This window comes from Orcinus orca, chromosome 15 (assembly GCF_937001465.1).
Source record: "Orcinus orca chromosome 15, mOrcOrc1.1, whole genome shotgun sequence".
Taxonomy (NCBI): Eukaryota; Metazoa; Chordata; class Mammalia; order Artiodactyla; family Delphinidae; genus Orcinus; species Orcinus orca.
Genome location: NC_064573.1, coordinates 59,242,993 through 59,270,222, shown reverse-complemented (window position 1 = coordinate 59,270,222; position 27,230 = coordinate 59,242,993). Strand labels below are relative to the sequence as shown.

Below are 27,230 nucleotides of genomic sequence, written 5' to 3'. Positions count from 1 at the left end.
TCTGACCCCTCCCTCTCATTCCAGCACGTCCCTCTCTGAAACGATTCCATCACTGCCAAGGCCAAGGCCGGAGGCTGGGCAACCGCAGCCAGTGTGCCGCAGAGCAGCTGTTATTTTCTAATGGCTTTTCGATGCCTTTATGAAATGAGTTTGGGGATACTGCACAGCGAAGAAAGCCTCAGAAATCAAAAACGCTGCTGGTGGATCAAAAACCCCATCTTTTACTGCCGCCAAACAAATAAGGTAAGTGGCCAACTGTCTCCTGAGGTCACCCGAGGCGAGCCCTGGGTCTCCATTTATAACAGGACTAAAAGTAGAGATGAGGCCTGACACTGCGATGGTGGTGTCATGTGCTGGTGGTGCTACCAGAGGACACTTCTTTTGTCCTTGTACATCAAAGTGCTTTGAAAGGACAGCACCCCTTAGGTCACTGACAGCCCCTGAAAAGCAGCGGTGACCACCTATGACCTCAGGTTGTAAGATACAAGGATCTGGTGTCCGTCCCAGTTTGCAAACCAAGTAGTTCCCTCACCAACATCTCACCCTCGGTCCACTGATTCCACCCCAAAACACAGAAGTGGCTGACCCTGAACTAACATAAAAGAAATTCTGAAGAATCTGTTCCAATCCATCAATTTCCATAGTTCCAACAGAAATACATATGTTACACATATTTATGTATCTTATATATGGCATATATCTCACACCCTAGCATCTGAAAACGTGAGTCAGTGATATTTTTCTGTAGCTCTGAATTTTCATTCATCCTGTTATTAAATAAGTTGCCATCAACTATTTTCGTTTTCTTTCTCTTGGTTATTAATATTTGGTTTCTTTAAGCTTGTCAAAATTTTTGTTTAGTATTTTATCCAAGTGGGAGTTTACCTTTTGCTCATTATACGTATTGTACCAAAGTCATAAAACATTTCACTGTTGATGAAAAGCAGAAACCACGGGGAGTTTTAAGGGACTTAGGTAGAAATGTTTATAGTTAAAAAAAAATTATTTTTATCAGCTTAGTGCGTTGGCGCCAACAGCTAACGTAGTGGCGATGCGTGATGGCCCTGTATTCTCGGCGGGGGAGGGAGAGGGGCTCCACCTGTCTGCATGGGGACGCACGTGCCAGGGGCCCTGCCCTCACCTTCACCAGAGTGGGCTCAGCTGCTCAGCTTTAGTTGGCACCGATATTCATTCATTCAGCAAATAGTCATCTGAGGTAGACTATATGTTAAATAGAACTCCACCGTGATGGAGATAAAAACGCCTAAGACAGTGCCTGCCTTCAAGGAGCTTAGGGTCCAGCAGAGATGTCCAGATGCACACCCGAATAAGAACAAAACAGGGCAGTGTGTGATGCGTGCTGGAGCTCCCAGGGGGGGAGCACTCACTTCCAGAGGGTTCTTCAGGGATCTGGGAGCCTCAGCACCAGGGACTGGCGGGGAGAGGGCCCTGCAGGGGCAGCCAACCAGGGGGCTGCAGCCTGGAGGCAGGAGCAGGTGTATGGCACGTGGCCTGGGCGGTCACCAGGGCTCCTGGGGATGGCGTGGAAGACAAAGGTGGAAGGGGCTTCCTGATGCCCAGCTAAGGAGTTTACTTCATCCACCGGAAAGCTAGTCCCCAGTGATTGCTGGGCCCGGGAGAGACTGTGCAGAACTGGTTGGAGGGCGGGGCCGAGGGGGGTGGATGGGACCCCTGCAATAGAGGCCGGAACCGAAGGAGCAGGACCAGGAGACCCTGCGGTGGAGGAGGCTGACTGGGCCCGCAGAGATGGCGGCCAAGGGCAGTTCTGAGGGTTTGGCTTTGGGAACTGAGGACTAGTGGACCCACCACGACATGGAAGTGAGGAAGGGGAGCTGGGGTGACGTCCAGCCAGCTGTCCTGACCCCCGTGGGAGGCCTCTCTCGGGGGACCCCAGTGTGGGGGACTTGGGGGGAGGCGGTGAGGACAGGGTCAGGCAGCCCTGCTCAGGCGACCCCTCCAGTTTAAGAGAAGTACAGTAAAATGAATTACCAAGAGAAGAAACGGAACATGCAAGCCCACTGACCCTGCGTGTGGATGTCACATTCCTACGAGAGTTTCCAGGGGCTTTCTCTCCATCTCTGGGCGTCCAGTGCTGTGGGGTGAACTGTGTCCCCCAGAAAGATCTGCTCAATGGGACTTCCCTGGTGGCGCAGTGGTTAAGACGCTGCGCCCCCAATGCAGGGGGCCCGGGTTCAATCCCTCGTCAGGGAACTAGATCCCACATGCCGCAACTAAGGAGCCCACCTTCCGCAGCTAAGACCCGGCGCAACCAAATAAGTAAATAAATAAATAGATCTGGTCAGTCCTAACCCCCGTACCTGTGCACGGACCCTTAACTGGAAACGGGGTCTTTGCAGATGCCACTGAGGTAAGATGCGGTCACTGAGGTAAGATGCGATCACCTGGACGAGGGTAGGTCCTAATCCAGCGTGACTGGTGTCCTCGTTAGAGGAGCAGAGTCAGAGAGACACAGAGATAGAGAGGGAGGGAAAGAGAACAGCTTGTGGGGCGCAGACACATAGGGGAAGATGTCTTTGTGAGGACGGAGGCAGAGACGGCAGTTAGGCAGCTGAAGCCAGGGAGCCCGGGAGCAGAAGGGCAGAGAGGCCTGGACAGGCCCCCCCCAGAGCCTGCAGAGACGGCGTGGCCCTGTGACACCTTGATTCTAGACTCCACAACTGGGAGAGAATAAACTTCTGGTTTTTAAGCCAACACCCAGTTTGTGGCACTTTGTGATGGCAGCCCAGGGGTCCCTGGTACCCGTGTGGGTTGGCAGCACCTGAGGACCCGCCAGGGAAGGTCTAAGGCTGTGGACGTAGTCACTCCAGAAAGCAGAGCATCCTCTCAGATTTCCACTGGGAAGAGCCAGGCCATTGCAGGACACTCGGTAAGAATGACCGCTGTGATTATCAGTGGGCCCCAGGCAACAGTTGTCATGGGGAGAAGCGAACCTGCAAGTTTAGCCAGATTCCCAAGCTAAACCTGCAACTGGCTCCCAGCATTCAGCTGCTGTCTGCTTTCTCTGAGAACAGAACACCCCCCTTTTTTGCATTTACAGTGAACTCGGCATTTTAAGTCTCTTAAGGACAGAGTTTCCCCATGGGAAGCCCAGAGGGGTCAGTCCAATTAAAAAAAAAAAATCCCATTGTAGGCACACCCAATCCTCAGGTATTTATTCATTACAACCAGATATCATGAGATAATTATGGTTAATCATCCCGCATCAATAACCCACGTCCAGGCTCCAGGAGCTCTGGGCTCCGCCACAGTGAGGACTCAGCTCTCCAGGGGTGGGGGGACGGCGAGCAAGCGTAGCGGCGGGAAGGTGGCAGCAGGGTCTGCAGCTCCTAAAAGCACCTTGGGAGAGAGACTTCCTTACAAGAAGGAAGACCACCGACTGACCCTCAACCTTATTTTACTCCAAAGAGGACAAGGAATCACGTGGGGGAGCACCCACTTTAGCATCTCCAGGGTTTTGTGGATTGGAATTACGTGGGACGCCCCCCGTCATGCCCCTCACCCTGGCCCAGAATAACAACGCCGGTAACAGCAGTGACAGTCGTGGCTGTATCCCCCAGGCAACCTAGACACGCCTCCCGACTCCTCATGACCACCTGCCTAGGGAGGGAGGCAGGAACGACCCCGATTAAAAAAGAAAATGCTGGCCCCCTAGGAAACATCATCTCCAGGGAGGACGTGGGGGGACAGGTCAAAAAAACATCTGCCAGGTGGGAAAACCAGGGCCATCACCCCTTTGGCTACGCACAGCATGCTGCATCCTTACAGCTGCCTCATGTTACCTGTGATAAACTTGCCAGTCAACCCTCTCTTCAGAACACAGACATGTAAAAGTATATAATACAAGACAAGGTTCCAGGTCCAACCCTGAGAGGGCAGCCGGTTAGCTCTGAACAGAGCTGAAGACACGTGACTAACAGACCACTCTACTAATATGCTCCAGCAGCCCGTCAACAGGTGAGATATTCCCCCTCGTGGCAGCGGTTCCCAGCAAGAGCAGAGGTCAGAGCCCACTGGGTGTTTTTTCACAAACACATACACACACACACACACACTTCAGGATTCACTTGTCAGAATAGGGGGAAAAGGGTGTACAGTTTGCAAAAGGTCCCTGATAATGGGCGGACTGCTCTAAGAAACAATTCAACGGGTCATCCACCTGGGGAAATGAGAAAAGCTCCACTCAAACCCTACCTCACAGCTAAATCCTATTTGGGTGAAGAACCTAATTGTGAAAGTTGCCAAACCTATAAAAAATTATAGGAAAATATGTTCATGACCTGGGAGCATGTGCCATAAAGGAAGAGACAGATCAATTTTTTTTTTTTTTTTTTTTTTTGCGGTACGCGGGCCTCTCACTGCTGTGGCCTCTCCCGTTGCGGAGCACAGGCTCCGGACGCGCAGGCTCAGCAGCCACGGCTCACGGGCCCAGCCGCTCCGCGGCACGTGGGATCTTCCCGGACCGGGGCACGAACCCGTGTCCCCTGCATCGGCAGGCGGACTCTCAACCACTGCGTCACCAGGGAAGCCCAAGACTGATCAATTTAACCACATTAAAATTTAAACTTCTGTTCATCAAAAGATATTACCCAAAAAAATGAGAACGATACATCACAAACCAGAAGATGACACTTTATAGCATTTGCAAGCTAAAACCATAAGGATATATCATTTCATTCAGCAGATGGCAGAAAGTCTGACCATACAAGAGTTGGCACAGATAGGCATAATGAAATTTTCATAAATTGCTGGTTAGGTATAAGCTATTACAACCACTTTGATAAACCATTTGGCATTTCTTAGTAAAACGGAACATATGCAAAGGACTTAATTAGACATTTGTCCAAAGAAGAGACACAGATGGCCGATAGGCACATGAAAAGATGCTCAGCATCACCAGTCATTATGGAAACGCAGGTCAAAACCACCATGAGATACCTTTTAACACCCATTAGGACGGATGCTAAGAAAAAATTAGAAAATAACAAGTGTTGGTGAGGATGTGGATAAACTGGAACTCCTTGTGCATAGCTGATGGAATGTAAAAGAGTTCAGCCATCGTGGAAAAGAACAGAGGGCCCTCAAAACATTAAAAATAGAATTACCATCTGATCCAGAAATTCCATTTCTGAGTATGTACCCCAGAAGAATTGAAAGTAGGACTTGAAGAGATATTTGTACACCCATGTTCATAGAAATATTGTTCACAAGAGCCAAGAGGTGAAAGCAACGCAAGTGTCTGACAGATCAATGGGTAAACAAAATGTGGTCAATACACACAACAGAATATTATTTAGCTTTAACAAGGAAGGAAATTCCGACGTGTTATAACACGCATGAACCTCAGGACATCATGCTAAGAAAAATAAGCCAGTCATAAAAGGACAAATATTGCATGATTCCACTTATATGAGGTACCTAGAGTAGCCAAATTCATAGAGACAGAAAGTAGAATGGTGGCTGCTAAGGGCGTGGAAGGCGGAAGAATAGGAAATTCGTGTTTGATGGGCACAGAGTTTCAGTTTTGTAAGATGAAAAATGCTCTGGAGATGGATGTTGGTGATGGTAGCACAATAATGTGAATGAACTTAATGTCACTAAACTGTACACCAAAAAATGGTCAAAATGGTAAACGTTATGTTACGTATATTTTGCCACAATTTTTAAACAATAAAAATAACATAAATTGAACACGTACACATCCTATAGCCCAGCACACCTCCTCTTAGCAATATACATTGGAGAAGTTATGACACGCAGGAACGGGGAGATGCCGAGGCATGTTTTTATGACATGGTTATATAATAACCAGAAACACGGTTTTATAATAACGAGAAGCAACCAAACAACCCAAAAGACAAGAGGAGAAATCCAGACAGTGCCCGTAACAAAGAGCAGTGACAATGAATAAACTACAGCTACCTGCATCAGCATGGATGAATATCAAAACTGTACCATCCAGTGATATAATATGTCACAGAAGACTATCTACAGTATGACTCCATTCCATTGCTTATTCAAAAATAAGCAAGACTAGGGTTTCCCTGGTGGCAGAGTGGTTGAGAGTCCGCCTGCCGATGCAGGGGACGTGGGTTCGTGCCCCGGTCTGGGAAGATCCCACATGCCGCGGAGCGGCTGGGCCCGTGAGCCATGGCCGCTGAGCCTGCGCGTCCGGAGCCTGTGCTCCGCAACGGGAGAGGCCACAACAGTGAGAGGCCCGCGTACCGCAAAAAAAAAAAAAAAAAAAAAAAAGCAAAACAATATACCTCAGGAAACATGAAAAACCTCAAATCAACAACCTAACCTTACACCTGAAGCAACTAGAGAAAGAAAAACAAACCAAACCCAAAGTTAGTAGAAGAAATCATAAAGATCAGAGCAGAAATAAATGATAGAGACAAAGAAAATAGAAAAGATCAATGAAACTAAAAGCCAGTTCTTTGAAAAGAAAAACAAAATTGATAAAACTTTAGCCAGACTCATCAAGGAAAAAAAGGGAGAGGGCTCAATTCAATAAAATTAGAAATGAATAAGGAGAAGTTATAACAGACACTACAGAAACACAAAGGATAAGAGACTACTGCAAGTAGCTATATGCCAATAAAATAGACAACCTAGAATAAATGAAAAAATTCTTAGAAAGGTACAATCTCCCAAGACTGAACCAGGAAGAAATACAAAATATGAACAGACCAATCACAAGTAATGAAACTGAAACTGTGATTAAAACACTCCCAACCAGAGTGAAGTAAGTCAGAAAGAGAAAAACAAATATTGTATATTAACGCATATATGTGTAACCTAGAAAATGGTACAGATGAACCGGTTTTCAGAGCAGAAATTGAGACACAGATGTAGAGAATAAACCTATGAACACCAAGGGGAAAGCGGTGGGGGGGTGGGGGTGGGGGTGGGATGAATGGGGAGATTGGGATTGACATATATACACTGATGTGTATAAAATGTATGACTAGTAAGAAAATAAACATTTTTTTAAAAGTTGGCAAAAGCCTTCCCTTTTATTTTTAAAAATATCACTAATATCTAAGTTTATATGTAACTGCAAGTGGAACTGTACAAAAATTTATGAAGAAGCTGGCATTTTTTAATTTGGAGTTACCTAGGTTAGAATATCAAATTTCCCAAAAGGGTAAAAAGAAAAAAAACTCCCAACCAACAGAAGTCCAGAACCAGATGGCTTCACAGGCAAATTCTACCAAACATTTAGAGAAGAGTTAACACCTATCCTTCTGAAACTATACCAAAAAATTGCAGAGGAAGGAACACTCGCAAACTCATTCTATGAGGCCACCATCACCCTGATACCAAAACCAGACAAAGATACAACAAAAAAAGAAAATTACAGGCCAATATCACCGATGAACATAGATGCAAAAATCCTCAACATAATACTAGCAAATGGAATCCAGCAGCACATTAAAAGGATCATACACCACGATCAAGTGGGATTTATCCCAGGGATGCGTGGATTTTTCAATATCCGCAAATCAATCAGTGTGATACACCACGTCAACAAACTGAAGAATAAAAAGCATATGATTGGGCTTCCCTGGTGGCGCAGTGGTTGGGAGTCCACCTGCCGATGCAGGGGACACGGGTTCGGGCCCCGGTCCAGGAAGATCCCACGTGCTGTGGAGCGGCTGGGCCCATGAGCCACGGTCGCTGAGCCTGCACGTCCGGAGCCTGTGCTCCACAACGGGAGAGGCCACAACAGTGAGAGGCCCATGTATGGCAAAAAACAAACAAAACAAACAAACAATTAAAAGCTTTTGCACAACAAAGAAAACCATGAACAAAACGAAAAGACAACACTCAGAATGGGAGAACACGTTTGCAAACGACGTGACTGACAAGGGATTAGTCTCCAAAATTTACGAACAGCTCATGCAGCTCAACATCAAAAGAAAACCCAATCAAAAAATGGGCAGAAGACCTAAACAGACATTTCTCCAAAGACATACAGGTGGCCAAGAGGCACGTGAAAATGCCAACATCGCAACACGATGCTCAATATCGCTAATTATTAGAGAAATGCAAATCAAAACTACAATGAGATATCACCTCACACCAGTCAGAATAGCCATCAAAAAGTCTACAAACAGTAAATGCTGGAGAGGGTGTGGAGAAAAGGGAACCCTCCTACACTGTTGGTAGGAATGTAAATTGATACAACCACTATGGAAAACAGTAGAGAGGTTCCTTAAAAAACTAAAAATAGGACTACAATATGATCCAGCAATCCCACTCCTGGGCATATATCTGGAGAAAACCATAATTCAAAAAGATACATGCACCCCAGTGTTCATTGCACCAGTATTTATTACAGTAACCAAGACATGGAAGCAACTTAAATCTCCATCAACAGAGGAATGGATAAAGAGGATGTGGTACATATATACAATGGAATACTACTCAGCCATAAGAATAAAATAATGCCATTTGCAGCAACATAGAAGGACCTAGAGATTATCATACTAAGTAAGTCAAACAGAGAAAGACAAATATCATATGACATCGCTTATATGCAGAATCTTAAAAAAATGATACAAATGAACTTAGTTACAAAACAGAAATAGACTCACAGAGTTAGAAAACAAACTTATGGTTACCAGAGGGGAAAGGTGGGGTGGAGGGATAAATTGGGAGTTTGGGATTGACATATACACACTGCTTTATTTCAAATAGATAACCAAGAAGGACCTACTGTATAGCACAGGGAACTCTGCTCAGTATTCTGTAGTAACCTAAATGGGAAAAGAATTTGAAAAAGAATAGATACATGTGCATGTATAACTGAATCACTGCTGTACACCTGAAACTAATACAACATTGTTAATCAACTATACTCCAATATAAAATAAAAATTAGAAGAAATAAACAATACACTTCTTTGGGATACAAACAGTTGGCAAACTATAAAGAAAAGGAAGGAAAAAATAGAATTCAAGATAATGTTGACCTGAGGGTGACAGGTTATCTTACATGGATGGTCAAACAAACTGGTAACATTCTACTGTCTAAGATGAGTATTCTTTTTACTTTCGTCTTTAAATTTTACATATATTATATGTAATATATATAATGTATATATACATATATGTATACATATTTTAAATACATTATTTTTCTGTATAATATAGTTTGTAATGTTTTTTAAAAATAGTGTTTGCAAAAGAGAACGAGTTTAGTTTACGACTGAGACGCTCCAAATCTCAAACCCTCTCACATATGAGGAGGTGATTCTGTCCCTCTGATCCTTTGTGAGCAGCCCAGACCTCTCCCCAGCTCTTATCCCCTTGTGGGTCATGGGATTAGTGGAGACCAAAGACCATGGCTGGACAACTTCTGTGGGCTGGCTGCCCTGTTCTTCGCCCTGCACAGGCGTCAGAACAAGGGAACCTATGGGGCTGGGTGGCGGAATGAGGGACTCTTCCGATTTTCAGTGCAGCCCAGCCCAGAGCCTTACAAAGATGAAAAGGAACAGAAAACAATATGTGAGGGCCCTGGTCTTGGACAAAGGGGCTGCTGTAGCTTTTCACAGAACCTGACAGATATTACACCAGGGTTCAAATGGGTCATACACACATCGGAGTTCATACATTCTTTTTTAAGGTATCCAAGCTTGTTAAAAAAAAAAAAAGACAGAAGAAACAAAACAGACAGAAGGAATGTGCCAAAGACAATAAAAGAAATCCAGGATTCAGTCCCAAGAAACAGCAGGAGGTAGGGAGAGGAATGGGGACCAGGTGAAGTTTTCATCTTAGAATTTCCATGTAAATCTTCTGATGTGTTTGAACTGGGCAATTTATCAATATAATAAAAAATCATGCTGCAAGGGGATGAGAAAAACATGGTGCCCCTTAGAGAAGGCAATCAGGAGTTACAAAAGTTGAAAAGGCTTGAAAAACAATGATACTGCAATCTTCCTTGAAAAAGGAACTTCTGGAAAATGTATTATTGCTCCATCACTGGAGGAAAATGTGAGCTGGCAGAATGGTGTAACGGAAAAAGAACACCAGGCAGGAAACCGGGGATCTGTTAGGGAGCTACGCCCACCCAGCATGTGGTAGGTGGTAGGAAGGGTATGGATGGGCTGGGCCCTCTGACACCTGGAGGTGTGAGATTCTCAGCTCTGCCACGTACCGGCTCTGTGACACAGGGCAGGCTGACAGAGGGCAGGCTTGTCAGCCGTGAGCCTTGGTTTTCTTATCATTAAAGTGGGAACATAAAAATGCCCACTTCAAAGGGTGGTCGTGAAGATTAGACAAGCATTGGAAGCATTTAATACCCAGTGGTGCATAATAAATGTTACGCCCCAGGCCTCAATTTCCCAACTATGCAATTGCAGGAAGGAATAAATGAGCTCTAGCCTCACCAGCTTTAAACTTGTTTCCCTGCTGCGGTAGGCAGAACAATTCCCTCCTCCCCAAAAGGCCCGCTTCCTTAATCCATGGAACCTGCGACTGCATGCTGCCATATGCCAAAGGGTAATTACAGCTGCTGATCAGCTGACCTTGAAATAGGGAGACTCTCCTGAGTTATCCCAGTGGGCTCCATGTCATCAGGGTCCTTGGAAATGGAAGCAGGAGAGAGAATCCTGCCACTGCTGGATCTGAAGGTGGAGGAAGAGGGTTTGAGCCCAGAAATGAGGATGTGCCTGGGAGCTGGAAAGGGCAAGGAAACAGATCCTCTCCTAGAGTCTCCAGAAAGGAACAGAGTCCTGAAAAACCTTCATTTTAGCCAGCGAGTGACTTACTTCTGCTGCAGCCCCCCAGGGGGAGCCGGACAGGCAGCAATGGAAGCAGCTCGGAGCACGGGCGAGGGAGCCTCCCCTGCAGAGCGCGGCCAGGCCCCGGGACACAGGACCCAGCTCCCAGCTCCTCTAGCCGGCCTGTTTCAAGAGCCATTTAACTCTCCATTAACCTGATGTGATGAGCACAGAGAAATGAACTCCCGGCAGCAACCGCATTGCAATTTACGGCACCCGCTAACCGATGTGCGAGTTTCTGCTTACTTCCCTCACGCCCTTCCTCGCCGGTGGGTGCATCGGGCCCTCTCCTCTTGTCTCCTGCAGTTTTCTATTTAGCTGTTATTCCACTCACATTTCCCATCCCGCAGTCTTTTCTCGGTTGTGCAGTTTGCCGTCAGCCCCCATATCATTTTTGCAGACCTGACCGAGGTTTCACAACAAAAATCCCAAGACCCTTCAACCTTCCACTCATCCCACTTTGAAATGTTCGCCAAAAGCAAGTATCCTCCCGCATGAGGCGTGCGGTGAGGAGACCACTCGGTTGGCACTTGATGCTCCATTTTTAACTTCACTGACCAAATATCAGAGCAACTTCTGGCCCAGGCACCACCTTGGCACTCAGGACACAACGACAGCCACAGTCCCTGCCCCGAGCAAGCCACAAGGCTCTCGCAAGGAACTGTCTTAGGTTACACGCCTTCATCTCCTTGGGCTCGGGGGCATCTGTCCCATGGGGGTGATGAAACAGTTCCCCTCACAGGGGCTGAAAGGTGCAAATAAACCCAAGCATGAAGCACTATCTCGAAATGGCCATTATCTTATTTGTTAAGGATTTCTCATAGTTGAGCAGGTTTCCGCTTCCCTGAACGCAGTAAGAGAGCTCTAAAGACTGGACTTTCGTTAATGGAAAAAACAAGCCAGATGGAGGTGAGTGAGTAAAAGAGCAACATACAACTATTTCTTTACTAACTAATTACTAGGACACATTCGCCTCCAAACTCGCTCAGCAGAACAGGCTCCGGGAGACGCTCAGTTGTTTTCCAAGGAGATGGTTGTTTTAATAACCCAGAGACAAGCTACGTCACTCCCCCCTCCTCTTTACAATCACAGCCGTCGGGGGCGACCCTCCGTCCAGCACATCCACGTGCACACAGCCCTCCCTGACCAGACTTCACCAAGATAAATAATGCTCTCGTCCGTTCTTGAATTACTCTGACCTCTCTGACAGATGCTGGCGTGCATCTCTGGAACACGCGTCCTTAATAACAAGGGAAGAAACATCCCAGGCAGCGTAGGATCTCTTACAGACGCCACAGATACGCAGGGGGATTTCTACAGGAAGGCACGTTCATGCTCCTGGCAGGCAGCCCTCGGTCGCTGCCTCTCCCCTACTGTGCACACCCCCCAGTCCTGCCGGGGAACCTGCCTCCTGGCAGCACCCCTCTGCCACCCCTTAGCGTTGCCCCCACCCCTTAGCTCCCACATTTCAGGGATGTTTTCTCAGATGCGCATGACAAGCACTGAAACCCACCAGTTCCAGGCTTCTGCGGCGTCTTCCACGAGTTAACTGGCCCCCTTTCCAACACAGCCCCTGGTGCTGAGGTCTTCTTCTGTGATTTCTCGCTCCGTGGAGCCTGGTCTGTGGATACGCTGTAGCGGCTAGAGCCAGGCAGGGTAGAAGTTGGCCAAGAAGGAGTCGGTGAGCTTCCCTCCCGACTCTCAAAGCGCCGTGTGCTACACATCCACGGACCAGGTCAGTCCAACCTGACTTGAAAAGGCAGCTCTTGGGCAGAATGTGTTCGGGGGCACGGTGTTGCAGGGCAAGCTCACAAGAGGCAGCTCTAGTTTCCGTTCCAAAAGCAAAAGAAACACCATGCCTTCATTCTCTGCAAATGGTCCGCTAGATTTCCCAAATCTCCCAAGGCAGTTTTCTAATTATGTGTGTTTACTGGCCAACTTGTCTCCAAATATTAAAGACTAGCTCCTCAAAAATCGTGCTATCAACCCACGGGGCTTTGCATTAAGAGTACCTATAGTGCTGGGAAAACTGGACAGCTGTATGTAAAAGAAAGAAAATAGAACACTCCCTAACACCATACACAAAATAAACTCAAGATGGATTAAAGACCTAAATGTAAGACTGGCTGCTATACAACTCCTAGAGGAAAACAGAACACTTTTTGACATAAATCACAGCAACATCTTTTTGGATCTGCCTCCGAGAATAGCGGAAATAAAGACAGAAATAAACAAATGGGACCTAATTAAGCTTAAAAGCTTTTGCACAGCAAAGGAAACCATAAAGAAAATGAAAAGACAACCTACAGAATGGGAGAAAATATTTGCAAATGATGCAACCAACAAGGGATTAATCTCCAAAATATAAAAACAGCTCATACAGCTCAATATCAAAAAAAACAACCCAAGCAAAAAGCGGGCAGAAGACCTAAATAGACATTTCTCCAAAGAAGACATAGAGATGGCCAAAAGGTACATGAAAAGATGCTCAACACTGCTACTTATTAGAGAAATGCAAATCAAAACTACAATGAGGTACCACCCCACACCGGTCAGAATGGCCATCATCAAAAAGTCTACAGATAATAAATGCTGGAGAGGGTGTGGAGAAAAGGGAACCCTCCTACACCGTTGGTGGGAATGCAAACTGGTGCAGCCACTATGGAGAACAGTATGAAGGTTCCTTAAAAAACTAAAATAGAGCTACCATATGATCCAGCAATCCCACTCCTGGGCATATATCCAGAGAAAACCGTAATTTGAAAAGATACATGCACCCCAATGTTCACTGCAGCACTATTTGCAATAGCCAGGACATGGAAGCAACCTAAGTGTCCATCAACAGATGAATGGATAAAGAAGATGTGCTGTATGTGTGTGTGTGTGTGTGTGTGTGTATATATATATATATATATATATATATACATACATACAATGGAATATTACTCAGTCATAAAAAAGACTAAAATAATGCCATTTCCAGTAACATGGATGGACCTAGACATTATCATACTAAGTGAAGTAAGCCAGGCAAAGACAAATATCATATGATATTGCTTATATGCGGAATCTAAAAAAAAGATACAAATGAACATATATACAAAACAGAAACAGACCCACACACATAGAAAACAAACTCATGGTTACCAAAGGGGAAAGGACTGGGAGGGATAAATTAGGAGTTTGGGATTAACCGATACACACTACTATATATAAAATAGATAACCAACAAGGACCTACTGTATAGCACAGGGAACTATATGCATTATTTTTAAATAACCTATAATGGGAAACAATCTGAAAAAGAATATACATATACATACATACACATATGCGTATATATACATATATTAACTGAATCATTTTGCTGTACACCTGAAACTAACACAACACTGTAAATCAACTATACTTCAATTAAAAAATAAATTAAAAAGAGCACCCATAAAAAATAACTTTGCAAGAGAAAACCAAAATCGCCTACTCGCTCACTCTGAGTTTCCTACTTTAAACTGGGGACAAAAATACATCTGTAAGACCCATAAATGCAAAGACTTATTAGTATATAGAGTAACTTAGCTGGAATGACAATATTGCGCTCCAGCAAATGGTTAATGCATAAAATTATCGTTTAAAAACTGCACTACTGGGGGCTTCCCTGGTGGCGCAGTGGTTTAGAGTCCGCCTGCCGATGCAGGGGATGCGGGTTCGTGCCCCGGTCCGGGAAGATTCCACATGCCGCAGAGCGGCTGGGTCCGTGAGCCATGGCCGCTGAGCCTGCGCGTCCGGAGTCTGTGCTCCGCAACGGGAGAGGCCGCGGCAGCAAGAGGCCCGCGTACCGCAAAACAAACAACAACAACAACAAAAACTGCACTAGTAAGCTCAGAGCAGAGGGTTCCTAAGCTTTTTAGTTGGATGGCGGTGGTGGCTCCAGTGAATAGCTACAGACAGAAAGGAAAGTCCTCCAGTATGGAAAGGGAGACAAGGCAAAACGTTTTTGGAGGGAAATGCTGTTGACTATGAAACTGACTAAAACTGTTATTTCATGAAGAGCATTAGAGGTGAAATAAGAAAACTGAAATATATTTATTCTTTCAGACCAATGCACTCCAGTAAGATTTACACGGTGGCTGCCTCAGAGAGCCTGTATTTCGGGGAAACAGATCTTCACTTCCAGAAGCTCCGACTGAGACCTTCTGCTACCAGTCTCTGCGTCATCAGCTATGCCTGCCAGACACTGCCGGGCAATTGGACCCAGACATCAGCAAACATACCCTGAGCTAGACAGGCTGGGCCACCACAATCAATAAGAATTGAGAACACATTGCAAGTCCCAAGGTGGATAAATAAGAGGAAATCCACATATAGGACATTTGTTCTGAGTAAATCCTAAGAGTTCTCATCGGAAGAAAAAATATTTTTTTTTGATTTAATTTTGTATTTATATGAGGTGATGCGTGTTTACTAAACTTACTGTGATAATCATTTAATGATATATGAAACTCTGGGGGCAACTAAGTGGGGTAGGCTCGGCTATATGCCTCGACGAGGCACTGGTGTGGCTCTGAGGCTCCACCAGCTCATGATTTCTATGGAATCCAGCAACAGGGAAGACAGAATGGAGGAGATATGGGACTGACGGTGCTGGTCCCCTGACCTCCAAGAATGGGTGCTCCAGCCTGCTGGGAACAGGACTTCTAAAATGACAAATATGTCTGGAAGGCTGTGGTCCAAGGCCATTTTTGCTGACTATAAGCAGGGTCTATGGAACCAGAGGGAGCACACAGCTCTCCTGAAAATTGATGGTGTATATGCTCGAGATGAAACTGATTTCTATCTAGGCAAGAGATGTGCTTATATGTACAAAGCAAAGAACAACACAGTAACTCCTGGTGGAAAATCTAAAACCAGAGTAATCTGGGGAAAGATAACTCGCACTCCTGGAAACAGTGGCATGGTTTGTGCCAAATTTGGAAGCAACCTTCCTGCTAACGCCACTGGACACAGAATCCGTGTGATGCTGTACCCTTCAAGGATTTAAACTTATTGAAAAGTAGATAAAACTGTGGATTTGTTCTCTTGTAAAAAAAAAAAAAATGATATGTCAAATCATTATGCTGTACACCTTAAACTTATACAGTGCTGCATGTCAATTATATCTCATTAAAACTAAAATAAAAGTTACAAAAAAAAAGAAATCCACATCAAGATGAATCACTGCATGTGAAACTGCAGTGGTAACAAGAAAAACTTAAAAGGAACCAGAGGGAAAGTCAGATTACCAGCAAAGAACAACAATTAGGCTGACAACAGCAACAGGTATCAAAAAGTAATGGAATTGTATCTCTAGAAGTGCTGAGGAAAACAACTGTTAACCTAAAATTCTCTACCCAATTAAATTACCATTTGAGAGTATTTTTTAGATAGACAGGGGCCTCTGTGCAGAGATTATCTCCTACATAGGCTTACTGAAATAACCCTAAATGCATCCCAGCAAGAAGTAACAGAACCTGGAAAGAAAATGGTAACCAAAGTTGGTAAATTTAGATTTAAAAGGTGAATCAGCATAAGTACTTACAATTAAAATAAAATGGACCTTAAAATGGGGTAGCAGGGATTTGACACTCAATTATTTTCAGCAAGTCACAGTGTCAGAAGGAGTTTGTGTCCTTCAGGAGAATGGTAAATACACTTTTAAGTATGTTTGTTAAAATTTGCAAAGAACAGAGATATAAATTCTAAACCAACAGAGAATTAAAAAAACAAGCCCTGTATTTTTGATGGAATGCAGGAAGGTTAAAAAAAGAAGAAAAAAAAACATGGTGGCAGGAAAAGTAAATAACATGGCAGAACAAGTCCAACTCTAAGTGCAATCACAGTAACTCTAAATGGAACAAACTCACTTATTAAGATAAACATGGATTACCTCTCACACACACTCAGCCTTAAACTGCTTAAAACATGACACAGAAAAGTTGAAAACAAAAAAGTAAAAAAATTATACCAGCAAACAATACTGCAAAGAAAGCGGATGTAGCAATATTGGTACAATGTGATACTGAGAGCAGCATCAGACACGTTGGAACCCAAGGCAAAAGCACTAACAGAGATAATGCATCTAAGAACAGAAGAACCACCTACCAAGTTATGATAATCATGAATTTTTATGCACCCAATAATAAAGTAGCAAACACTTTCCCAAACCAAATTCACTTTATTCTGCTGAAATGGCCCCAAAAACAAGAGACAAGAAAGCCAACCCACTGGTGGGACATATCATGGCCTTGAGGGAGTCTGACCATTATAAAAGAATCATTATTTTAATTACAGAAATGAGACTATTTGGGGGAGTTAAAAGTGAACAGAAGGCTATGTATTATTCAAGAGTGACCATAGAAATTATAGATCTAGATCTCATTTAAGAAGCAGGGAAGGACTAGACTCATAAGATAAATTAGAATGAGGCAATTGTGGGGAGACATCAACTATTTTATGTTTTCCCTACTGAGTCCCATTTGTTTAATGTAAAAGTCATATTTTTATATACATTAAATTCAAGAATGTCCTTTTATTCCCTTTTCAAAAATTAAGAAGAAAATTTTTGGCCTCGCCACGAGGCATGTGGGATCTTAGTTCCCCAGCCAGGGATCAAACCCGCACCCCTTGTAGTGAAAGCACGCTGGACCACCAGGGAAGTCCCAAGAGTGTTCTTTCACTGACAATGTGTTCAGTTGAATGAAACAAAGTCCCAGTGCTCGGGGGGGGTGGTTTCAAAGTCCCCATGAGAGGCTCAGAGGCTACCAGGAGGACAGGAGAGACTGACCACACAGCCATCCTGCCCCCTAATGCGGGTTCCTGTCCCGCTGTCACCTGGAGAACCAGAGTCACACACAAACAACACAACCCACAACAGCTAGAAGTGTGCACGCTGCAGATGAGCAAAAGGGGGAAAGGATAGAAGAGAAAAAAGACAACTAAAGGGGCAGAGAGGGGCAGAGCAAATTTGACGAGTGGCAGGTTCCAACGAACCTGAGAGAGATGAATTCCACTGTCACGAGCAGGCTGGAATCAGGCCTGTGATGTGCTTTAGGAAAACTATAATTAGCGGCCAGGAAGCCCCACGGTCATGGCCCTTTACGACTGCCGTGGTCATAAACACACAACTTGAGGCTGGGCACCGACTCACGCCCGAGGGCAGTTACACGCTGCCGCCCGTCGTCTGGGCCTCTGCTTCGATGGAAAGAGGTCACTCCAAGGCCTCCTCTTCCCCAAATGCCTGTCCTGCAAACTCTTATTTTACCCTTCGTTAATCTCACCAACCCACAGCTCCACTCCTAGGTGGGAACTATTTAGCTACAATTACAGAGATGCTCCAGACACAACATCCTCGCAGGGCAGTGACGGCAGCTGATCTAAAAGCACCGGGAAGCTTTACAAAACACAGCTGCCTGAGAAACAGAACACAACCAACCCCTCAGATGCCTGGGTCCCACCCCCAGATGTTCTGACGCAACTGGCCAGGGCGTAGCCTGGCATCTGGGTTTGTAACCTCCCCAGGGATTCTTCTACCAGGCAGCTGGGGCGAGTGTCACAGGGCTCAAGGGCTCGTCCTCGGCACGGGTTTACAAGACCCCTTTCACCTCCTAATAAAAGCCGAGGAACAGGGAGCACACCTTGTTCCCTGCTCTGAGCACTGCTGGTCTCTAATCCTCCTGCAAAGAAAGACCCAAACGTCTACCCTCCCACCTTCCCATTTCAAAGGGCACCTCTGAAGATGTTTGTCAAGAGGTTGAGAGCAAAGGCGAACGAGCAGTGCCTGCTTTCTGCACATCCTGTCACCAGCCTGCCCCCGGGAAAATCTAATAATTAGCCGAGCTCAGACGTCACTGGGGAGGCTCGGCGGGGGGTGTGTGTGTGTGTGTGCGTGTGTGTGTGTGTGTCCATCCGTCCGTCCGTCCAGGAGGGAGATGAGAAGGCTTCCGAAGGTACCAGAACAGCCTATGCAGCCCCTCACAATCATGTCAAACCATCCCTCCCTCGAGAGGAAGAACACGACTCCGCTGTCAAGGCCAGGGGCACGTGGACAGCACCACACGCCCATCTGGTTGCAGGGATGCTTCCCTCCGAAGCTCCAGGGGAGCTGGGGGAGAGATGTCGGGCCAGACTGTGCATGTGATCTCTCTCTCCCAGCCGGTGGTGCTCAACTGGGGGTAACTTGGGGCCCCTCCCTCCCCAGGGACGCTTGGCTTTGCCCATAGACACTGGCACAAATGGAGGGTTGTTACTGGCATCCAGTGGGTGGAGGCCAGAGATGCTGTCACGCATCCTACAGGGCACAGAGTGGCCTCCCGCAGCAAAGAGTTATCCAGCCCAAAACACCCGCAGAGCTGAGGCTAAGAAACCATCTCTGAGCGATGGCTCAGCAGGGATTCGTCGTGCAATCCCAATGTGCAATGTTATACGACAATGTGAGGGTTATGCGACACCTGGGCCGCGTCACTTAGTGACCCTGTGAGTTACCTGGTTTAAAAATAAATCCAAACCCAAACCCTACACAAGAGAACCCTTGGAAACAACAAGAAACTCCCAGCGACACTTCAAAGTTGAAAAGGAAGCGAGCGGCCAAACCATGGACTCAGTTGGCCAGAAGGAAGGCATCTCATTTCACCCAGAGAAGTTCCTACGACTCCTCCAGGAGGAGCGTGTAAAGCTCTCGATCATTAAGAGTGTTTTAAACACACGCATTAGACCCAGACAGACAGGCACTTGTTGCATAAAATTACATCATCTTTGAACTGTCCTATTTGCTAGGAGCCACAAAAATAAGGGAGGATTTTTCAGACTTTGTTTCACTCATGAAAAACATTATTGCTTATTCCCGTGAATAAGCACAGATGACGGAACATCCACAAGCCTCTTCGCAGCCCCCTCCCCCGCTCCCAGCGCCTTGACCAATAGTCCTGGGGCGGGGGGTATGGAAACGGTAGCCGGTGCCACCATATCTCACCCCTGGTTTCCCCCAAACAGCCCCCTCCGGCTCCCAGCCCTGCTCAGACTATGGTGAGACCTCCAGCCGGAAGAGGGGAAGCTGCGTGAGACGGGCAAACCACCACCAAGAGGCTACTCCAACTGTTCAGGGTTAAATCATCCACACAAGTCTGGGCTTGGGGAGTAAATACAGCTTTGCCTGGGCTCCCAGCGTCCAAAGCTGAAGAACATCTATGCTCAAACACCAACCATCTGATGAATGCTTCTGTGTTTTGGACATTCCCTTATCCCAGTCAACCTGCTGTGGGTCACAAAAAAGAACATCCGTGATGCTGGGGGACAAATGAGAACCAAGCCTCCCACACAAGCCTTCTCTCAGCACAGGAACTGACCAGCCCAAGGCGAAGCACCCTGGAGGCTCAAGGTCTCTCTCTCATTTCTCCCAGGCTCATCCTTATGTCAGGGATTCAAATGGTGGCAATCAACTGCTCAACAGCAAGACGTTCTGCACAGATGCGTAACTATATATACAGCTTGGCGTCTTTTCAATGCTGAATAATTTCTGACGACTGAAGGGGAAAAATGAAAACAGCTTCTTTGGCCCATGATCATACCACTCAATGTCTGATGGTTCTCACGTGAGTCAGAGAAATGCCAAGACAGTGTAGTCGGGAAACAGTCATACCAGGCAGCATCTTCTGAGCATTTCTATTTCTCGGACTCTTGATTCTGCATTTGAGGATAAAAGTTATCCAAATCATACGATGTCACTAACACCACGTACAGTGTATATATTTGACAGACCACCCCCTCCGGCATCAAATGTATATTTTGAAAAGAGAAGTGTTATTTATTCCCGCATTACAAACTGGATGCGGTTAACCGTCTAGCGGAGTTTAAATTATCCAGAAATACGTGCTATGGCTACATATATATATATTTTTTGGCCGTGCTGTGCAGCATGCGGGATCTTAGCTCCCCGACCAGGGTGTGGAGACTGTGTCCCCTGCAGTGGAAGCGCAGAGTCTTACCCACTGGACCGCCAGGGAAGTCCCTCTGGCTACAGTTTAATTATTTTTTAAGAAAAGCCACATGAACGGTGTCTGTGTCACTGAAATTCACAAGCTCCTTATTTTAACAGCAGATGACAGGCTGACAGCCGCCCTCCACAGTATAAAAGATTCCCACGTGCCAGGACAGACCATGCTGAGGGCAGAGGAAGGGCTGGGTCTTACATCTCAGGGGGGAGTGAGTGTGGCCTGAAGCTGATGGCCGCTCACACAGTATCGCTGCTTCTGCCTGAAAGGCCACCTGGGCGCCCACAGTGATACAGGTAACAGGCAGAGAGGAGGCTGCCCTCTCACAGGGATAACCGGGTGTGGCATGACCCCAGCGAGGGACCCCCTGAACCTCAGAGCTAACAAAACAGGGCGATCTGATGGCCCTCAGTCGTCATCAAAATATTCATACTTGACCTCACCTGGAATCGCAGGTCTGTATGAACTGTCCTGAGGCGATAACTTACAGAGTCAGAAATTCCCCGCCAAGAGATTTTAAGATAATGTTATAGCTCTTTCTCAAGATAAAGATGACAAAACCTTCACTCATTCAACAAATATTTACTGAGTGCTTGACAAGGGCAAGGACGTGCAGACACACATATATACCCGATAAGTCAGAGATGGGAGATCCGAAATGCCACTGAGGGATCCCGTGAGACCCTCAAACTGCAGGCTGGAGTAGACACCTACCAAGGAAGCACTTTCGAGATTTATACAGCTGAGTAATCGAAGCTGTGTGGGCAGAGATCAACAGAGCAGAACTGCACCCAGAAATAGACCTACACACATACGTCCCCTGATTTCTGACAAAGGTACTCAATGGAGCAAAGACAGCCTTTTCAAGAAATGGTGCCAGAACTGGAGGCCCATAGGCAAAAAATGAACCTTGACCTGAGTCTCACACCTTATACAAAAATGAACTCAAAACGGACACCATGGATTGAAACGTAAAACGTAAAACTGTAAAACTTAACCCCACCCCCCAAAAAACACAGGAGAAAATATTCAGAATCTAGGTCTAGGCAGAGCTCTGAGAATTGATACCATAAAAGGAAATATTTATAAATTGAACTTCATCAAAATTAAACATTTGCCCTGGGGAAGACCCTGCTGAAAGGCTGGAAGACAAACTGCAGAGCGGTAGAAAATACTTGTAAACCGTTTATCTGACCAAGTATCTAGAAGAACTCCCCAAACTCAGCAGTTTAAAAAAAAAAAACCACACAACAGTAAAATAAGCAATCTAATTAGAAAGTGGGCAAAAGACATGAAGATGCCAAAGAGGACATACAGATGGCAAATATGGCCTGAAAAGTTATCCAACATCATTAGCCATTAGGGAGACGCACATTAAAACCACAAAGAGATATCACCTATCAGAATGGCCAAAATGAAGTGGCAACAGCAAATGCCAGTGAGGACGCAGAGCAATGGAGCACTTGCGCATGCCTGGTGAGAACATTAACTGCTGCAGCCACTCTAGAAAATAGTTGGGCACTTTCTTAAAAAAAAAAAAAAAAAAAATGCAACTACCATGTGACCCAGGAACTGAGCATTTATCCCAGAGAAATGAAGGCTGATGTTCCCACAAAAACCTGCACACAGACGTTCACGGCAACTTTATTCATAACAGCCCTAACCTGGAAACGACCCAGATGTCCTTCAACCAGACTGGTTAAGCCCCCTGTGGTGCATGGTCACCGTGGACCACTCCTCAGCTATAAAAAGGCGCTGGACTTCCCTGGTAGAGCAGTGCTTAAGAATCCGCCCGCCAACGCAGGGGACACAGGTTTAAGCCCTGGTCCGGGAAGATCCCACATGCCGCGGAGCAACTAAGCCTGTGCGCCACAACTACCGAGCCTGCGAGCCACAACTACTGAGCCCGTGTGCTGCAACAACTGAAGCCCCCACGCCTAGTGTCTGTGCTCCGCAACAAGAAAAGCCACCACAATGAGAAGCCCACGCACCGCAACAAAGAGTAGCCCTCGCTTGTCGCAACTAGAGAAAGCCCACACGCAGCAACGAAGACCCAATGCAACCAAAAATAATTTTTTTTAAAAAAGGGGACTTCCCTGGTGGCACAGTGGTTAAGAATCTGCCTGCCAATGCAGGGGACACGGGTTTGAGCCCTGGTCTGGGAGGATTCCACATGCTGCGGAGCAACTAAGCCCGTGCGCCACAACTGCTGAGCCTGCGCACCTAGAGCCTGTGCTCCACAACAAAAGAAGCCACCGCAGTGAGAAGCCCATGCACCGCAATGAAGACTAGACCCTGCTGACCACAACTAAAGCCCGCACACAGCAATAAAGACCCGATGCAGTGAAAAATAAATTTTAAAAAAGTTTAATTAAAAAAAAAAAGCACAGACCACAGATGTGTCCACAACCTGGGCAAATCTCCAGAGAATGCTGCCGAGTGAAAAAAGCCAGTCCCCAAAGGTTACAGTGTGACTCCGTTTGTCATATTCTTGAAATGACACAATTACAGAAAGAGAGACCACAGCAGTGGGTGCCAGGGGTGCAGGATGGGAGCTAGGACAGGAGGGAAGCGGGTGCGGCCATAAAAGATCAACGTGAGGGATTCCTGTGGTGATGGGACCGTTCTGTAGCTTGACTGAACCAATGTGATATCCTAGTTGTGAGATCATACCAGAGTTTTACGTTACCTAATAAAACTTGGGGAAGGGACTTCCTTGGCGGTCCAGTGGTTAAGACTCTGCGCTTCGCATGAGTTCGATCATGCAAAGGGGGTTATAGGTTCAATCCCTGGTTAGGGAACTAAGATCCTGCAGTGCGGCCGAAAAACCAAAACAAACAAAAACTTGGGGGAAACAGGGTAAAGGGTACATGGGACCTTTCTGTATTATTTCTCACAACTTCATGAGAATCTGCAAGGGCCTCATGAAAGAGTTCAGAAAAAGAGTGCTGGGGAAGGCTTCAAGAAGGAGGTGTCATTTCTGGGAGAATCTTAAAGGATGGGCTGCATGTCACTAAGTAGAGGTGGGACTCCAGGTACAGTCCAGGGGGAGCAGGGGTGAGGTGGGCTGAGAGGGCCTGTGCTCACTCTGTGCTCACTCTCACTCTGCCCTCCTTCTTCCTAGAATTTTCTCAGTAGAGATGAAAGCAGCAGCTTAATGAACACTTCCAAAGTAGAAATTAATTTTATAGAGCAGCATTAGTGGGTCAGAGCAAGCAGCGGATGCCCTTCCTCCTGGACCCACTCCTCCTCCGGCAGCTTCCCCAGTGGCCCCCCCGTCCAGGCGGTTGCACAGAGCTCCCATCCACCCCTCCAGTGCCCACCTGCCCACCAGCCTCCTCCTTCCAAGTTCACAGCAGAGGAGGAGGTGGGGCTTGAGCCAAGGTCTGGAGAACAGAGGAGAGGAGAGGGGAGGGTTGCTGGGTCAGAGGCGTGGGTAAGTCCCAGCCTGGCCAGGACCCGCGGTGAGGGGGCCGCCCAGCCTTCACTAGCCTCGTTGAAAACCTTGATATGATTCCACCTTGATTTCCCCAAGATATGGCTCCAGGGCCGGGTTCTGGGCACCAGCACAGGCCTCGACAGGCCCATCCCTTCCAACAACAGTGAATCAGCCATTAGTGCCATTTATGGTTGTTTAACTGCACACACACCCTTTCTTCCCAGACAGCAAGACTGTGCCATTTACAGCTAAAACATTTTATTTTTAAGTTTTTTTGGCTGTGTTGGGTCTTTGTAGCTGCGCGCGGGCTTTGTCTAGTTGTGGTGAGCTGGGGCTACTCTTTGTTGCAGTGCGTGGGCTTCTTGTGGTGGCTTCTCCTGTTGCAGAGCACGGGCTGTAGGCACGTGGGCTCAGCAGTTGTGGCTCGCAGGCTCAGTAGTTGTGGCGCACAGGCTTAGCTGCTCCACGGCATGTGGGATCTTCCCGGACCAGGGCTCGAACCCGTGTCCCCTGCACTGGCAGTTGGATTCTTCACCACTGCGCCACCAGGGAAGCCCCATGGCTGAAGCATTTAAAGCTGTCCCTGCCAAGGCCTCCTGTGCTTCCTGCCCTGTTCCTCACCCTCCAGGCCCCTGAGCTCTGCATCGCCCGGCCTTGGGGGTCATTCCCTTGGTTGATGGGGCTCTAGTCCAATCGTACCCCTGCCCTCGGGGTGTGGGCAGGACACACAAAGGCCGTTTCCCTCCAGATCCCTGTGTTGACGCTGCATGCACACGCACACACACACCCCAGACTCATGTTTCAGCGTTTGGGAAAAGGACTTAACCAGACACCTCCAGTTCTTCCTGCTTCCACTCCATCCCATGTCACCTCGTTATTAAGTTAGCAGGCACATAACTGAGACCACTCAGGACACCGGATTGCTCTCCCCATCCTGCTCTCTAGCTTGCCACCCTCCCTCCAAACTCAGGTCAGCAAAATAGAGCAGGTGCTGCGTGTTCCCTGAGGCGCCCACAGAGCCCGCCAGGCTCCCACATAGGACAGCTGCCTCGTCCACCTGGCCTGCCCGTCCTTCTGTCCACTAGTCAGGGCCTCGGCCAGGGCCGAGGCCTGAGCGACTCCGCGGCGGCCGATGACATCTAGTCAGGGTCCGGGAGGCGCCCAGGCATGAGGACTCTGCCCATACATGCTTCACACCAACTGACCCACACACATCTTTTTCTTACAAGGGGGACCATAAACTCTGAAATCACAGACAGTGCTATTAAAGTGTAGCATGACAGCAATAAAACCCTTTACTATGTTTGTACACCTTTGTTTCCAGACATTATGGACACCTGATAGCTTGAAAATAATGACACACAGAAAAATGTCCTCACCCACTGGGTGAGAAAAAAGTAGAAAGACTGTCTTAGTCCATTCAGGCTGCTCTGACAAAATACCAGAGCCTGGGGGGCTTAAAGAACAGACCTCACCTTTTCCGACGGTGATGACCTCCCCACGAGAACACGCCTCTCGCAAAGGATCTCCTTCATCCCTCTCCAGAAGAGGAGAAGAGGAAACACAAGAAGAAGCGGCTGGTGCAGAGCCCCAATTCCTATTTCATGGATGTGAAATGCCCAGGATGCTATACAATGACCACAGTCTCTAGCCAGGCACAAACAGTAGTTTTGTGTGTTGGCTGCTCTACCGTCCTCTGCCAGCCTACAGGAGGAAAAGCAAGGCTTACAGAAGGGTGCTCTTTCAGACGGAAGCAGCACTAAAAGCCCCTGGAATCAAGATGAATGGGAAACCATCCCAATAAACACATTTTGGATTAAAAAAAAAAAAAAAAAAAAAGAACAGACATGATTTCCCACAGTCCTGGAGGCTGAGAAATCTGAGATCAAGATGCTGGCAGATTCCTTGTCTGGTGAGGACCCGCTTCCTGGTTCATAGACGGCCAGGTCCCAGTGTGTCCTCACGTGATGGATGGAATGAGGGGGCTTGTATGGGGTCTCTCTTAGGGGGACACTAATTCTTGTGAAGTGGGAGAGGCTCCGCCCTCATGACCTAATCACCTCCCACAGGCTCCACCTCCTCATAGCATCTAATTGGGGATTAGGATTTAACGTGAACCTGGAGGCAACACAGACATTCAGGCCACAGCAGCCACCCCAAGAGAAGACAGTGAGGAGGAGGCACAACGTGGAGAAGCCATGAAAAGGAAAGGCTCTGAGGTCACGGGGGGTCGGGGAGCCACAGAAGGAGGCAGGGATGAAGTGCTGGGTCAGGAGACAGTACACATAGGGTTACTCTGGGGCCCAAGAACGGTCACATCCTGTTTTGGCAACGCGGCACAGGGAGCTATCGTGAGCCCCACCCCCAGTAAACAGCTAGGAATGTTAGAGAAAATGTAACGAGCAAAAATTTATACACAGCTGAACTCACACACACAAAGAAGGAAAATTCCCTAGTGTCCGCAGTGCCTAAGGGATTGGAAGCCATGAGCACAAGGGTATGTGTTAAGGGGGGCAGGAGGGGATGGTGGGAGTTACCAGAAATAGGCCAGGGGTGTAAGAAGAGGCTTCGATCAATGCACCAAGGCAACCCATTGCAGAGATGCACCCCCACTGAAAGTAAACTAAAAATCACTCGAGGAGGGGAGAGTAAGCTTCTGCTCAGGACACTGGGTGGTCGAAAAAAATCTCCTTTGAAATATGAAAATACCCTAGGCCTATACAAGTTCAATGTCCAACTGACAGCCATTTGGTACACAACTCCACAAGCCAAAAATTGAGGACTGTATTTGGACCAATGATACCACCAAGGCCTCCAGAAAAGACCAACACAAAAGCTCCCTAGGAGGACATTTCGACAAACTTCATGGAATTCCTACTAAGAAGGACTTGTAATAAAATCCACTGTAAGAGTCACCAGATCAGACAAACTGAAGGCTTAG

The 27,230-nt window shown here is 46.9% G+C and overlaps 3 protein-coding genes across 10 annotated transcripts in view; 2 read left to right on the top strand and 1 right to left on the bottom strand.

Moving 5' to 3' along the window:
• MTCL1 (microtubule crosslinking factor 1) overlaps window positions 1-27,230 on the bottom strand; it is a 122,890-nt gene that overhangs the window by 74,613 nt on the left and 21,047 nt on the right. The window lies entirely within an intron of this gene.
• LOC101274196 (60S ribosomal protein L35a-like) lies at window positions 15,224-15,901 on the top strand. Its single transcript, XM_033439387.2, has one exon. The coding sequence runs from the start codon at window positions 15,528-15,530 to the stop codon at window positions 15,864-15,866; it is 339 nt and encodes a 112-aa protein (XP_033295278.1). The 5' UTR covers window positions 15,224-15,527; the 3' UTR covers window positions 15,867-15,901.
• On the top strand, window positions 25,761-26,131 carry LOC105748301 (40S ribosomal protein S27-like). Its single transcript, XM_012535265.3, has one exon. It carries the CDS (start codon window positions 25,894-25,896, stop codon window positions 26,050-26,052), a length of 159 nt encoding a protein of 52 aa, XP_012390719.2. The 5' UTR covers window positions 25,761-25,893; the 3' UTR covers window positions 26,053-26,131.

Bases quoted from the DNA above. Each gene is read 5' to 3' on its own strand.
- LOC105748301 (XM_012535265.3), top strand. From the start codon at position 25,894: ATGGATGTGAAATGCCCAGGATGCTATACAATGACCACAGTCTCTAGC.
- LOC101274196 (XM_033439387.2), top strand. From the start codon at position 15,528: ATGACAAATATGTCTGGAAGGCTGTGGTCCAAGGCCATTTTTGCTGAC.